Source organism: Archocentrus centrarchus, chromosome 16, assembly GCF_007364275.1.
Source record: "Archocentrus centrarchus isolate MPI-CPG fArcCen1 chromosome 16, fArcCen1, whole genome shotgun sequence".
NCBI lineage: Eukaryota > Metazoa > Chordata > Actinopteri > Cichliformes > Cichlidae > Archocentrus > Archocentrus centrarchus.
In genome coordinates, this window is record NC_044361.1 from 9,270,650 (window position 1) to 9,287,106 (window position 16,457).

Genomic DNA, 16,457 nt, shown 5'->3' on the forward strand with positions numbered 1-16,457 from the left:
TGGTAACATTGGAAACACTAGAAAATAGTGAAAATTACTTGCGTGCCAGTGGAAACCACAGCACATTGTTTATTCATGTTTGTCACATCCTAAATCATGCCCGCTGTCTTCTCTGTCTCCCAGCTGTGAGCTAAGTGACTGACAGGACCGACTGACATGGGGAAGCAGAACAGCAAGCTCCGTCCTGAGGTGATGCAGGATCTGCTGGAGAGCACTGACTTCACAGAGCATGAGATCCAGGAGTGGTACAAGGGCTTCCTCAGGGACTGCCCCAGCGGGAACCTCTCCATGGAGGAGTTCAAGAAGATCTACGGTAACTTCTTCCCCTACGGAGACGCTTCGAAGTTTGCCGAGCACGTCTTTCGCACATTTGATGCGAACGGTGATGGGACAATAGATTTTCGGGAGTTTATCATCGCTTTGAGTGTGACGTCACGCGGCAAGCTGGAACAGAAGCTGAAATGGGCCTTCAGTATGTACGACCTGGACGGGAACGGGTACATCAGTAAAGCTGAGATGCTGGAGATCGTGCAGGTGAGTGTTCTGTCTATATTACGGATAAGGGTCTAATATACAGAAAATCTTCCCTACCAGGAAGAACATCTCACATCACATCCTCAAGGTGGCATAGTTAACGTTAACTGTAGCGTTACTTAACATTGCTGCCACTGAATCCATAACACTCTTCATGTGGCTAGAAAAAAAACTGTGGTGGCATTTTAAAAACAGGACCCACAGCTCAGCTTCAGGGTGAAAGGAAGTTCATATAGACACGGAGCTGGACGTGCCTCCGCATTCACATGATTTCTGAGAGATATACGTCATTCAACATTCAGGGCCTTATTTATTGCCAACATTAAAATGTCAGTGTATTTAAAAGGTGCATTTGGATTGATTGGAAACATTCATTGTCCTGCCAAGTAAAAGCAGTTTTGGAAACAGTCAGAGATTCATTAGCTCAACTCCATCTTAAATGTGGCTTTCAGCCCTATCATGAAAGAAAAAGAGCAGATTTTCCATCTGCTCCACACCTTTTACAGGAACAAATGCAACTCAGGCTCAGTCTAATCCACACTGGCTAAACTACCTACTGTATGCTGTTGGCTCACAGGTTCTTTTATTTCTTCCCCTGTCACGTTTGCATGTTTTATCAAAATAGGCATAAGCACATTTTTTGCAAGTCCTCGGGTTCTTTCATAGCTGCCAGAAACTGCCCTACGCTGGGCAGATGAGGAGGTACGACTGTTTTAATCCACATTCTGTGTTAAAAGCCTTTGCTAACCTGTTGTCATTTATTAAGATAATGAAGGCAGGCTGAAAAACTCGGCACACTAGGCAGACTTTCAAACCTTCAAAAAAGAAAAGAAAAGAAACATATACAACTCTATCTAAATTCTGCACATTTTGTAATAAGGATTTTTTTTTCTTTTTAATAAGTTGGAATAATTTTTTTCTCTGCTTCCTGTGGAGCCAGGTACAGCTCACCTTTAAGAAAGAAAACCAGGATAAAAGCCGAGTGTGGGTGGCATTTCCTGCAAAAGCCTTTCGTGTAAACAGACTATTTCATGTACACACACACACAAACTCAGTTTATATTTGACTTCCTTCACATTTACGTACTTTCCAGTTTCTCCTGCTATAGTTCCACTTAAATTACACTCGTCAAATCTTCAGCATCGGAGTCATTTTCAAAACAGGCCATTTTTGTGAAGTCTGCTCATAATGAGGGGAAGGCGGGATGGAGACGGAACAGGAAGCAATGAGAAGAAGCAATTATTTTTGCAGATTAAGCCAAAAGGAATGCAGCGTGTAAGTGTGTGTGCATGTTAGTACACATCTATGTCTGTTACTATGAGTGTATACGACTGAGGAGGAGGTGACTAAAAGGAATTAAGCAGTGATATACTGGTGGATAATTGTAAGCAAATAAAAATTGAAAGATGCTAAAATGGTCTGAATAGTGTTTAATGTGTTTGGGGTGGTTGCTGTGAGTCATCCCCTAATACATGCTGTAGATTAACCCTTAGTCGCTCTAAAAAATATATCAATTTTAGCAGCTTTAACAGTAATAAATAATTGGTTTTATTTTCACCAATGCACAGAGCTTTGATTTGTGTTTAAATATTACATTCTCTCACCACAATCTGCACCACTGTTTAGACCTGAGCTGAGCCGGGGTGTGTTGCTTCACCTATAATTGCTTCGAGGCTAAATTAGTCTCATTACTTTAAGACCACCATGATTCTGATTCACTCTGACACTTCTTTCTACAGACTGACGCCATAAACCGTCTGCCCACTTTCCATTAAAAGGTGGCCCTGTGCACAAGGGCAAAAGAACTGAAAGCAATGACTCAGATGCTCACATCTATTCAGCTGAAGTGAGTTAGATATAAAGAATGCTGAAGGAATGTGTGTGAGTGCAAGTATGTTGCAGTAGGTAATGCTTTGCTAAAGTGCATGTTTATGAAGACCCCAGTGCCATCTTAATTTCTCTGTCTCAGACCCACACGCATACACGCTGTATTCATCTGTGCTCATGTTTGGCTTGTGGACTATGGTTCAAAGCAGAGAAAAGGCTGGCTTTAATTCAGTTTAATTTTATTTTATTTATAGCAGTGATTCACAACAACAGCTGCGTCAAGTTGCTTACAGAGAAAACCCCAACAATCAGACGACACCATCTGAGCAAGTGCTCGGTGGCGATAGTGGGAAGGAAAAACTCCCTTTTAATAGGAAGAAACTTCCGGCAGAACCAGGCTCAGGGAGTGGCAGTCATCTGCCACTCCCTGAGCCTGTTCGTGGTGAGGGGGGAGACAGAGCTAGAGATTAATAATAACTAATGATTAAATGCAGAGTGGGGTATAAACAAAGAGAGAGAGTGTGAAAAGAGGTGAGTAAAGAAGAAACTCGGTGCATCATAGAAAGCCCCTCGCTGCCTAGGCATGTTGCAGCATAACTAAAGGAGGGTTTAACAGAAAAGGGGCCTGAAAGCTGAAGGCTCTGCCACCCGTTTTACTTTTAAAAGCTTTTCTTTACTTTAGAAAACGGTTTTCAGATAGACCTTTAAAAGAAAGTTAAAAAGAATCCTGAGGATAAGGTCTTGAATCTGACTACAGTCTACAGATCAGTGTGATCACAGTTACACACTGCTTCCAGAAGAATCAGAGGGCAGATCTGACAGGTGACTCTTAAAGGTGAATGCAACCATTTTCTGATGATGCTGACGGGTTAACAGTAGTAGCTCTGCAGTCTTCCTCTGACCTTATCGCTCCAAATGTCTGCTGACTTTTCTGATTACCTGATATTTCCTTGCAGCACCACCATATTGCTCCCATGTATTGCTGTGTGAGTGAAATGTCCTGGTATTAGTTTATTATATTCATGAATGTCCAGCTGAGGATGAATTGCAATCGCCTTGTTGGTCCACTGACTGAATCTAGCGCTATTATCAAGTTTTAAATGTTTAATACTTTACCAAATACCTCCAAAGTTGTGACATCCTCACTTATCCAAATGTTAGCATACTAAAACTAAGTAAACATGCTAAACACTGCATGCTAAACATCATCCTAACAGAGCCAGTGCATTGTCTAAGGAATAGAAGCAATCCTCATAGCTAGAGAACGTTTTATGCACTTGAGTACAGTAAATACTTCTGTGTTTGTCTTTTACTTCTTGTTCACACTAGTGCAACAATCAAATGAGCTCTTCTTACTGTCTTTTCAAAGCAGTTCATATTCTCCTTTTACATTCCTGTGAGAGAATAATCTTACATATCATCTTGTGTGACTTGCCAGTGCTTCACACTGAGTCATTCTTCCAATAGTGGTCTTCATGATTTCTGTGCATGCTCACCTCTATTTGCAATAGTGACTGGGAGCTCAGGCTTTTTCCAGTTAATGCTCTCTCCTGCAGAGAGTGTGTAAATGCTGGTGATGCTCATAATTAGCTTTGTTGTCAGAGTAATTGGGTGGATCACAGCCAGCCTGGATCATCCTTTTCAGATAATGACAAAATCTGAACAGTGGATATCTAACCTCTGTCTACTGTTCATCTGAAATGCGGTGCCTTCAGCAGAGCAGACAGGCACACGGGGAAGTCCATTGTCTCAACTGGCAAAAAAAAAGAAGATGGCAGAGAGTATTCATACTAGTAATTTAGGGGATTGAACAGAATAGCAGGGTGCATTAATAGATCGCTGCTCGGGCGGATAAAGTCGCCGTGGGAAACATATTCAACTATGGTGTGAGGGTGAGGCGAGAGACTTTGCGTTGTGCTTGTGTACTTACTACAGAACAACTCAAACGATGCCCAGCTGGTTCCGCAAATACGAATCACCAAGTTGAAGCCCTCCTTCATTCTTTGCATTTCTTCCTCTGTCAGTGGTGCTTTTCCACATCGGTCTCTTTCTGAGGGAATGGAAAAAACCAAGATCCTGATGTGATCCTGCTCTCTTTCTCCCTCACACTTATAAGGTTTTAGTCTAGAGCAGGGATCCTCAAATCCAGCCTCGAGGTCCCGTGACATGCAGGTTTTAGATGTGTCCCTGATCCAACACACCTGAGTCAAATATAGAAGTCATTAGCAGGACTCTGGAGAACTTGACTGCATACTGAGGAGGTAATTCAGCCATTTGAATCAGGTGTGTTGGATCAGGGACACATCTAAGACCTGACACCAGATCTCGAGGCCTGGATTTGAGGATCCCTGGTCTAGAGCATTGGCTTGGAGTGCTTTTTCTCTCTATTTGCCCTCACACAGCTGTGACTCTGTTTCTGGCTTCACGGGAGACAATATTGTGTACTTGCTCAACAGTTATGAAAGAGCCTTCCTTCTCCCTGTGACGTTCAGGTTGTAGACTACTTAGATGGCTGAAGCTCGAGTCTAAAATGGAAAAACCTATACGGGCGGTACAGATCAATTATGAGAAGACTGTTGGCAGACAAACAAAAAATATCCAGGAGATATAACAAGAATCCAAAGTGAGAGTGGGAAGTGAGAGTTGAGATGGAGATAGACAATTACTGTAGGGAGGATACAGCATTTGGCAGAGTGTCATATGTGAAGAGAAAACCACAGAAAGACTCGACTAATTAAGGCAAAGATTGTTGTCTTTGGATGCAGGGGAAGAAAGGAGGAGTTGGCTTTAGTTTTGGTTTAGGACACTAACAGTATAGCCTCAAAATTATTTCACAATATTTCAAAAAAAAAATTAAAGATATTTCTGACAATATAGGGAAAAAGTATTGGACAATGTTTTATTAGTGCAACAATTATAAGTGTAAGTAAATGTATGGCCTTTTCCATCCTTCTTTTCCAATGCTATACTGTCACTGATGGCACACTTCCTAATTTTTAATGTGAACCTATTGAAACGATCTATGAGTGCGTTCCAAAGGAGGCACATGATGATAAATACTCTACAAATTGCACAAATCTACGAACTTTTTACATTGTGACAAATAAATAACAAGACATTATCAGCTGACTCCCCGCTGAGTCTTTCATCCCACAGAACGAGCCCGACTGCAGTTCTCAAGTCAAGTTTGTTCATATAAAGCAACTTGAATTTGACCTTCGGCGTTGCACGGGGCAATATAATGTTGAAGATGGGAAATCGGTATTTCATGATCCAGTGTGTCAAATGCAGCAGTAAGTTCAAGTAGTCCAAATCAGGGTGAATGACCAGCATCAGAAGTACACAAAAGAGCATCAAAACCTTATAAAAGTGCTGATTCAGTGCTATGATGTGGTTCAGATCCAGGCTGCAGAATCTCATCAGTGCCATTCAATCTTAAATAAGACTGCACTTGTTGGAAGACGACTTTCTACAGAGCTTTAGACAAAAAAAAAGGTAGGGTAGAGATTGCTCTAAAGTCCGACAGGTCGTTTGGGTTAAGATTAAGGAGGAAGCACAGTTGAATGTTTAAAATATGTCAGGACAGAACCAGTGACTAAACACAAATTTGTAATTGCTAAAAGACCCAGTAACACTTAAGCACTTGTCGGCAGTCCTCATTCTGCAGTTTGGCATTAGCAGCATCCAGTAACACACATATTGTTGGACCTTAAGAGACTCGAGCTGCTGAATGATATCCTCATTATTGAACTGGTCAGCGAGACAGGAAGGGCTGAGGCTTGTTGGTCAGCAGTGACTAAACCTTTAAAACAACAAGTAGAGGATTGTCCACTAGAATATTGACAGTGGATAGTCATCGCTTCACTTCTTACCAGCTGCTTGTAATTTGGGGATTTAGAAATGTGAGCTTATTCTATTGTATGTTGCTCTGCTGGATTTGAGAAGCAGCTAAATCCCTAGCATGCAATAACCAGCTAACTTTACTCACAGCACTTTGAAGGATGTCAATTAATACCAGGCCCAGCTCCAAAGTGGCTGCTCCTTGTCACCGAGCTCCACTGTGACCTGGAAACTGAGATGCCCTGCCACTTTGTAATAGGCGGCCATCCCAGCACCTATATAAAGCTCTCTCTGCACTGTAATCACAATCAGCCCTCCTCTGTTCACATGTCAGCTCCCATTCCCCTCAAAGCCGCCTCCTTATTAGAGACAGATAGAGTGGGCTGTGATTTCACTGTTTACTGCCAAACAGCCTGCAATGCAACAGAAAGCAGAGGAGACACAACACTGATAAATAGAGTGCATGTTTGTCTCCAAGCTTCCCTACCTAAAGCACAAATATGCAGTCGCAGAGCGGTGAAGCAGTGCAACAAGCTGGCATATTGGAATCAGCTCTGAACAGGTGGACTTACTGTAGAAATATGGTTGTCAGAATAAATGTCCCTAATATCAATAAACGAAATATCACAGGGGACTCTTTACATAATCTGTGTGCAGAAAACCTCACACGCAACTGTGTGAGCTTTCCGGGATCCCTCAGGGTTTGTGCTCTCTCCTTGAGAGTGGTTTCCAAACGGTGATTTCTGTTAACTGCTGTCAAGCCACACTGCAACAGGGCAAAGTGAGGACCTTGTTGATTTTGGTCTGAATGGATCTTGAGTATAATAAGAGGGAAAGCAGCAGAGATTCTGAAGGCTGAAAAGAAAAGTACTGCTAACATTTCCTAAGAATTCAGCTTTAGAAAGAAAAATGATAAAACAAATAATGAGCCGGTGGGATTACCTGCAGCCTGGTAAAGGTAACGTGTGTTTGTGTATTCTGTTATCTAATCACAGTGTTTCTGATGTGATGTTATGGGAATTTTCCAATAATACTCTTTGCTGACTTTACGCTGCTGACCTTACTCAGTTGATCCAGAATCAGTGATGATGAGACTGATCCACATTAAACACATTGGTTTGTCTACCTAACACACATGCCGTATGACAGACTGGCAGCCTGTCCAGATGTTAAATAGTTAAAACTAGCTGAATCATGGATAAACCATCATAAATGTGTCATGGGGAAAATTCATGGGGAAAAAATGTTTTTAAAAATGTTGGAAAAACTTGTTGAGGCTGTGGGATCAGAACTGATATTGGTTTAAGTGGACATCTGTTGTTCCTTAATCAGTGTTACAGCCATGAGTGCTCATTGCCAGCGTAAATGAAAGTAATCCCTGTGAGCCAAAAGCTCAGGGTTCAGGTTGGTTTTGGGCTGTTTCTTTCTGCTCTTGGTTCTATATTATGTCAGTGAGAGCAGATATCTGAGGGACAGCCAATCAGCCAATCACAAGAAAAATGTCTTGTTTCAGACATTGAATGAATAGATGAACTGCACCAGTGTCCAGTTTAAGATAAATAAGCATTATTATGAACTGTGAATCATGCAAAGCTACTCTAGTGCGGTCCAAAAATAAGATAATGTAGTTGCAAATGTGGTCCCATTAAAAAGAAATGTGGAGAGTGAATACACGAATACAGAGCATAAAACATACGATCATCATAAAAAAAGAGACTAAAGATGCATAATATAGTCAATAGGAAGAGATTGTGGCCGTTTCACACCGGATGCGTTGCGTAAAAACGACACGAAATTCCGAATCTTTCGGATGCGAACTTGTCGTGTAACCTACATACACAGCGGACGCGTTGCGTTTTTGCAAATAAATCGCCCTCATAAAACTCACGGTGAAAGAAATGAAGTCGACATCAAACGATGATGTAATGAGGTTGTTAAACAAGAGAAGGAATTAACAGAGATTCTGGGTTCATCCAACTCATAACAAAGCAGCAGCAGGCAGAGTTTCATGGCTTGATCCCGGAGTTGAAGCTGCATCACGGCTGCTTTCACGCATATTTCAGGTTATCAGTGGACAGTTTGAGCTCTTGTTGGCAGAGTTGGGACCACATGTGAGGAGGCAGAGAATAATATCAGCGAGCCGACTGACTCAGAACAGCGTGTAGCTGTGTGTCTGAGGTAAAAGAGTACGAGTTTATTGTTCCCACATCACTGTATATTCAGTACATTTTGAGCTATGAGCACAGGTTACTAAATGCAGCGCTCTGATTGGTCAGACGAGTTTGTTCGCTTGCAAAAGTCAGAAAAATCGAACTTGATCCAAAAAAATAAATGCCGCAAAATCGTCCTGTGAAATGACGCGGTTGGTGTGAATGGCTGCATTAAAAACAGGCGAGTCCGAAAAATATTTTTAACGCACGAAACATTCGCACGGAATTTACGCGTCCGGTGTGTAAAGGCCTTTATAGTCACATAACATATCACATAATCTGAGATGCATGCAGGCAGACGGAGACAAGATGTTTCATTAGAATTACAGTGACAATGAAAAGTCATCCAATACAAAAATGATAGCCAGAGTCACGCCTGTCAGCTACCATGAGTTTGAAATATCTGTGAAAGTCTGCTGAGCTGTGACCTCTCAGATATTCACACCAAATATATCTGACCTCACTGTGCCTTTGTCTGTAGGCAATATATAAGATGGTGTCCTCCGTGATGAAGATGCCTGAGGACGAGTCGACGCCTGAGAAGAGAACAGAGAAGATCTTCAGGCAGATGGACACCAACAGAGACGGTAGGCTGGCCTCATCAGGAAGTACTCTCCCAGTAGATGAAATGATCCATACTTCACACATACTGTGAAGTGCACAAAGACTATTTTAATGTATTGTATGGCGTGTATGGCTCTCTTTCACTGATAATTGCTTTTAGACGTTTATAACCCTGGATGAAAAGTTAACTCCTCGTTCCATATGTATTAAATCTACTAGTGTGCAGGTTATACCTTCTTATCGCAACATAAACCAAATGTTTGTGATCTGACTTGAAATGAAAAGGCTTTTAAATTTTCTCATGCTACAAAAGTTTATTGATTGATTCCATGAAAGGAAGAGCAACAGGCACACAGTTTATAACTACTACCTTGTTAGCTGCCATCATAGTCCTCCTTTACCCAATGCTCCAGCCTGAAGAAGCCATTCACTGCCAGCTCACAACTGACCTGACTGTACACAACACACAGGTTTCACACAGACTATGGACACTCATGCAGCTCTCTGGTACAACACTAATGCTCTATGTCATTATCCCTCAGTAGAGGAAAGACACAAATAAGACTGGAGAAAGAGAGTTGGCTGATGATGAATTTGTGAGTACTTTGTTGAGGTGGGGTGGGGTAGTGATAGAGTGGGTTGGAGGAGAAATCGGAGGAGAGGAATAGAGAGAAAAGTGACAGCAGAACAAAGATGGCAAGATAAAGTGAGAGCAACAGAGCGTACTGACCAAAACATGTAAGTGTCGTTTACTTCTTTTAATGAGAATCACAAGTGGAGAGCAACTCCTGGGGAGACAGCTTCAGTCTCTGTTAAATGGTCAGAGGAAAGAAGACCTGTCTCAACACTGCCACCTTTTGGTGAGAAGTGGGACATCACTAGGATGCACTGTTTCAGGCTGTGAAGCTTCTAAGATGCAGCCAAAGAATCATGAGATTCAAATTATTCAAATTATTTTAATGTTACTAAAAACACAGTCACACATCCCAGTTATCGTTAACCCCCAGATTTGAGGCAAACTGGTACATTTCCATTTTAAGTATTTTGCTTCTCCAATGAACAGTAACTTGAAATGCAGTACTTTATCTTGAGCTGCCCTAATATATACACTTTTTTTCTTCATCACAGCTTTCTGCTGTGCACCTAAATATAATTTATAAAAAGCTAATTTCTGTTCCTGGTGTTTTTCAGGCAAACTGTCTCTGGAGGAGTTCATCAAAGGAGCAAAGAGCGACCCCTCCATCGTGCGCCTGTTGCAGTGCGACCCCAGCAGTGCTGGACAGTTCTAAACCTGAGGCATCAACACCATCTGTAAGGCTCCCATTCAAGTTCCCTTCTATCTCTAACTTTGTCGCTGAGGTAAATGAAGTTAAACCTCAAAGTGTCAAAAAAAAAAAAAAAAACACCAGTCCAACAACATGTGCTCAGCTTAGAGTCGTGCTGGGCGTTCTGAAAGTGCTGCTGCGTAGTTGTGGAGGGTTGAGGTTCAGCCTCAGGAACAAATGCACTTCTCCTACGAACGATTGTGCCTCGCAGGCAGAGAAGACGACTGCTGGAGGGAATCTATTCTGAGGCCGTGTGCGCGGTGTAGCATGTGGGATGGGTCATCCACAGTGTCACTGGCTTTGTGGCTGTATGTAATTCATGGACTGATATGAGAGACTTTGTAGGAGGTGGCCTGGTATTTTGGAGGTGCTGATTCTCAGAAGCTTCTTCTTTTTAAAGCCCCCATGCGTAGGATAGCTACGGCCGTTTCTGACATTTTTGCGAGCACCTTTTTTTAGTGTTTAAGCTTTTTTTTTTTTTTTTTTTCCTGTCTTGATGGTTCTGAGTTTTCACTATGAGCCACAGCGCTACTAGATAAACCTTTCGTAACTTCGAGAGCTGCAAATCAGATAATGCGGACCGGAGATCTGTGAGTCAACAAATCAGTTACAACAGCAATCTGGCAGCAATGTGTCACAAGATGAGGTTGTGGTTTGTTGAAATCAGTGGAGAAAGAGGCAAACAGAACCCCGGCTGTTCTCAGTGTATGTGTGTAGCATCCGCAAGAATCACTGTCGGGTCACCATCACCTCTGCGCTCTTCCCTGTAGCTGACAGCTGCTGCTGATGATGAGGATTTGGGACAGTCTTTCCTCACTGAGCTGCTGTGGAGCAGAATTTATTTATGCCAAAAGCAGTAAGTTGTTGTTAGATTAGCTAAAGATGCTAAAGACGCTAAAAATGTATTTTACACAGAATAGAGACTGTTGACTTTATCTTAATCACTCAGATGAAAATTAATTTAAGTGTAAATTTCACCAGGGTCAGTATGAAAAGGAGGAACACTGAGTGTTGTTTATAATGACATAATGTAGTTGTTGCTGTGATTGATGACTGACTGTGATACATTAGCTCAAAATGGAGCACTGAAGCCAAAGAAATCCTGAAGACAGAGACATACAACTGAAGAGGAGTCATTTTCATCTCAAAATCAGGTTATTAGACAAGGCAATTAAGATGACGTCAAAAAGAAAGAAAGCGCTGTTAGCCTCAGCCGTAAAATGGTGAAAAAGAAGCGTGTTGGTCTCAGTCTGGAGTCGTGAACAGAAGAAAAATTACTGAAGGAATAAAGTAACAGAGGATCAATCGTGGAGATGAGAGCGAAAGGCGCTGGCTGGGGTAACAATTCAGTCTGCAAATAAGAGGCAAAAAAAAAAGCACATCAGTTCCCACTCAGAAAGCAGACTATTACACACGACTGCAGTTTTTTGTAGCGCCCACAGCTACCAGCAATAATAAGAGGCCCAATAAATGCAGAGACAATACTTTTTTTTTTTTTGCAGTCAGGTTTTTGAATGGCAGATTGTACGTGTTAACATAGGCAGGTGTGTTTGCAAGAAAAATACATAATGAAACATGTGAGAAACATGTTGCTGCACATGCTGCTGTTGTTGTGGGGTTTTTTTTGTGTATGCGTATCATTTATACACCCGGCCTCTGAACTCCTGTGCTATTGCCAGTTAATAACATTCCAGGTTCAGCACCATACGAAACACCACATCATCTGTGGCAGTGCATTAGAACTGGACTGGACCAACAAACCAACTGATCAGCTCTCTATACTGACCATTGAGAGAATGCAGTAATTTAGCACAAAATGTACTGTGACCGAGTACAGCCTGTAGTTGTAGTCCACTGTGGGCAATTCTGCAAATGAGTTAGCAGAAGCCCCCTCACTTTTTAACATGTCAACACCAGTTTGTGACTGTTGCTCTTCATTTGTATCTCCACAGTGCTTCTTTGGGGTGACTCTAAATGCCCGCAACTCTCCACCATGGAGCAGACTGATGATGAAGATTGACAGGATGACGACGATGAAGAAGACAGGCCTTCAGTGTGCACTGAGGACTTTCACACGGGAGATGGGCACAGGAGCCACATTCTCCAGTCCACCCCCCACCCCTTCCACCACCCCCGTCAAGCTGTTTGTCTAAAACCCTCCAAACTCCAACTAAGACTCATGTCCAATAAGGTTATTAAACCCCACTGATTGTAATTGAATTCCTCAGTTCTCCTATAGGCATGTCCAAGTTTAAAGAAGTTTACAGTAGGTTGTATATACACAGTATAAACTGGAGTCTCTGTATCAGTGTCTTTGCTTGGCTCTCTGTACCCCCTGAGGCTCCGACCAGGGCCGCACAGAGCCTCCATCACTCTAATATGTATAATAGACGGAGTGTGCACAAGACCATGAGAGAGATGATGGTGTTGAGTACTGTAGGCAAGGTCATTTTATCAGCAGAGAGGACCTGTGAAGTTTGCCCTTCACTCAGAACGAGTACCGCTTTTCCTCTTTTCTACTGTGAGAATGTGTACGTGTGTTTGTGGGGGTTTTTTTTGTTTTTTGTTTTTTTGCAGACTTGATAGACTTTGTTTCACATTTTGCGCTGGGGCAACAGGAGCATGTGATATTACGCTACTATGCATAAGCACCCTGATTGGTAGTTTTAATTTTGTGAGGTCTCACTGATGTAATGAAGGATAAAAGCATCCCTCCATCCATCCGTCATCTGTTTTCACATCAGCAGCGGCGGCGACAGTGAGGCTGTTGCGGCGCTTTAGCTTAAGGCAAAAATAGAAAAGTAGTCTTTATGTATTTGAGTACTGTGTAGATATTTTTAAAGTGCACCTACATTTGTATAGCAAACCCACATAGTCTGGAACGCTCAGTGCTGAACAAACAATGTGAAATAATAATAATAATTTGAAAAAAAATGTTTGTTTATTTAAGCTGTTGCGAGATATCAAGCATGCAAACCTCTTTTTTTTTTTCTTTTTTTTTTTAACTTCTACTGTGTGAAGAACAAACTTTTCTTCACTTTTCGGTGTTTTTTAAAGACAGCATGTTGATTCAGTTGTCGGGTACGGGGTGCGTAGACTAACAACACATATGCATGTGACTTATGCGCATGTGTGTGTTTTTAATGTGTGTTTATGGATGTCAGACGGTAGCGTCATTCAGCTCTGTGCTCGCTTCTGTGTCGTCAGTGCTCCGTGTTATTGGCAGAGCCGACACATCGAGGTTTATGGAAGAAGCTCTTCGGGACGGCGACCGTGCACGACATCAACGAGGCAACTGTAAAGACACCGGGTTATCAAAGCTGAGAGCTCCATCGTTAAATCGCCATCCAATTGTGTCTCCCGCATGACCTCACATGGCTTACTGCAAGCAGCAGCTCACAGTTTAAAGTCTTACATACAGATTAAAAGTCAGTGTAGGTGCTGCGAGCCTGCTAAATTCAAACGATCGCCCCTTTATGTCTTTCTATTCTTCGCTCTGCTTTAAAAGAAAACACAAAAAGAGAAAAACCAAAACCTTTCCAGCATAATGCACCCCTGAATGTAACCCAGCCCTCCTCCAGGCCTCAGCAGAGCCGTCTCAGTAACTGCAAAGGGTTCCAATTAGAAAAGCTTTGAATGTTCAGTATAATAACTGCTGTTTGTTTTTTTTTATGTAAAGGAAAAAAAAAGATGCAGAGTAACAAACAGAATCACAACTACTGCGATGATACTGTCCTAATGTGTCACTTTTATGATTTTATGATTTTTTTTTTTTTTTTTTAAAGAAAAAGCTGTCAGTTGGAAGATTTCTGTTTCAAAAGTAAAGAAAGCATCTTGTGGTCAAGTGCCAAATAAAATCAAAAACAGTATTGTATAAATTTATACTGTACAATTGTTCAATGTTGAACAAAATGTTTGTAATTGTTGCATTTTGTAGGTTTTGTATGGTATATTGTATTTAGTGACTACGGATTTGGAACACGGGATTCTGTTTTCTTGGTCAATTTCAAAGGCAAGAATTAAATTACAATATATTGTGTGCGAGTAATCATGTGGTGCTTGTTTAATTGTGGAATGTTGTGGATTTAGCTGATTAAAGACAAACTGCTAGCTGTGTACATGTTGGCTAATAAGTGACAAGAAATGGAAAAGTAGACACTGTGTCACCACAGCAGTTACTCCACCAGAGACAAGGGCACTATTTTAAATGGTGAAATGTCCCACTCCACACAATGTCACACTGTTATTGTCTGACAAACACTCCAAGGAGAATTTTAAAATCTACAGTATTGTGCAAAAGTCTTGAGCCCACCCTCATTTCTTTAGATTTTGCTTCCAAGGAGCCAGAAGGTCTTTCAAAGGTACACTCATTTTCACAGGAATGTCTTTGTTTGTTAAGCCGCTTAACATTGAGCTACCATAAAGCACAACAAAGGCACCTGACTCAAGGGATGAACCAGTGTTGTGTCTACGCATAACAGACAACTTGACAAAGAACCAAGTTTAAAATGAATCTTTAGGTGCTTTGTTACAAGCAGCCTGTTGCAAAAACATGTAATTTGCCCCAATTTAAAATTATTAATTATTATTACAAGGTGATCACTAACATGATGATTCCCAGTGAGCTATTAGCCAAAAACCTGGGATATCTTGACATGGTGTGCAGTGTCCTTTAATCAAGATTTGGTCCCAGTTTAGGCATCATTTCAAGTTTTTGTCACCTTTCAAAAGGGTGCCATAATCTTATATCTCTCCCTTGTCTCACTAATGCCTCCTATCTTCTGTGGCATAATAAAGGCTTTAAAGTTATAAGAGATCTCTATATTTGCACATTTTTCCAACTTATCCTCTGACTTTAATTTGCCTACTTCCCACTTGCTTTTTTTATTTTCAGGTTAGACATGTGGCCTGTTTTTCCTTGTTTTTCTTGCTCCCTGCTGAAAAGCCAGGGCATGGTCTTCTGGCCATTGTGGTAGGAAAAAATGAACCTTCTGTCTACATAATCTCTTTAGGTGGGAGATGTCAGAAAATGAATATTGCAGTACAATATGTACCTGTAGAAAGATGTATACAATTGTGTGTGTGTGTATATATATATATATAAAAACACACACACCCTTGATACTCACACTGCAGTCAACAACAAAACTACGTGGGAGGAAGAATGTAATGACGGATCAATGATGGGATAAAGCTGTCCGTAGTTTAAGTACACCCTGCGTCCAGTTCTCAAAGTCTCCACTGTCAAAAATCTATTAAACTGATTTGTTGCAATTTTGATCATATGATTGATAAACATGTTAAAAATTATTTTTGCAGTCTTCATGTGTTAGCCTGTTGTGCGTCGCATGACATGGTAGTGTGTGCATGCATGTCATCCTCTCTGTAAACACAATGAAGGGGTGTAGAGTGGGGTCATGTTAACAATCCATTAACATTTGGTTTACGTCCACCGAGGTCTTCAAGGTCAATGTCATGATTTATTGTTTGAAAACTGACAAATGCTTCATAACTTAGAAACTATGATTCTTACAAGTGTGGTGTGTATTGCCAACATATAGTAAGCACCAAATAAAGATTTAAAATATGTCACATTTGACCTGTGACCTCTACTTAAAGGTCAGCAGATTCATCTGAAGCTCGAAGTGATAATAATTCTATATAGAGCCATTTATAACTATGTTTCTTACTGCTATTGTATGTATAGACAGCATATTTGCATATTGGGGAATGATAACGGGATTCTGAATATCGCGGTACTTTGGACCTCTGACCTCTTCTTCAAGGTCAAACTTTCATTAAATGTCTTTTATCTTTAAAACTGTGCTTAAAATTCTGCTGCCTTTGTTTTTCTTGGCAACAATATACTGTAGTATAATATTACATCCTCCTGGAACCCAAGAAAAATAAGTGTCATCAAATTTCTTTTCTTTCTAATTTTCTACATCCTTGGGGTCAAATTAGACTTTTTAAAATTTGTTTTTAATGTTTTCATCATGTCCACTGTAGTGGACAACAGGACGATCTTCATACAAAACAAACAGCTGAACTGAACCATTTAACTAATTATGGTCGCTAACCAACGATACAAAATAAAAACCAAAAAAACACCCCATAGGGCGACAGAATGTGTGATATCTTACTGTGGATGGATTTT

General features: G+C 41.1%; 1 protein-coding gene across 7 annotated transcripts in view; it reads left to right on the top strand.

Annotated features, from left to right (window-relative positions):
• ncalda (neurocalcin delta a) overlaps positions 1-14,410 on the top strand; it is a 69,216-nt gene extending 54,806 nt beyond the window's left edge. For all 7 annotated transcript variants that reach the window (XM_030749620.1, XM_030749624.1, XM_030749619.1 and 4 more), the window contains 4 exons: positions 124-534; positions 8,893-8,998; positions 10,167-10,286; positions 12,253-14,410. In XM_030749620.1, coding sequence (XP_030605480.1) covers positions 157-534; positions 8,893-8,998; positions 10,167-10,264 — 582 coding nt within the window. In that variant the 5' untranslated portion in view covers positions 124-156 and the 3' untranslated portion in view covers positions 10,265-10,286; positions 12,253-14,410. The remainder of the gene's footprint in view (positions 1-123; positions 535-8,892; positions 8,999-10,166; positions 10,287-12,252) is intronic.
• Positions 14,411-16,457: the final 2,047 nt, after the last annotated feature.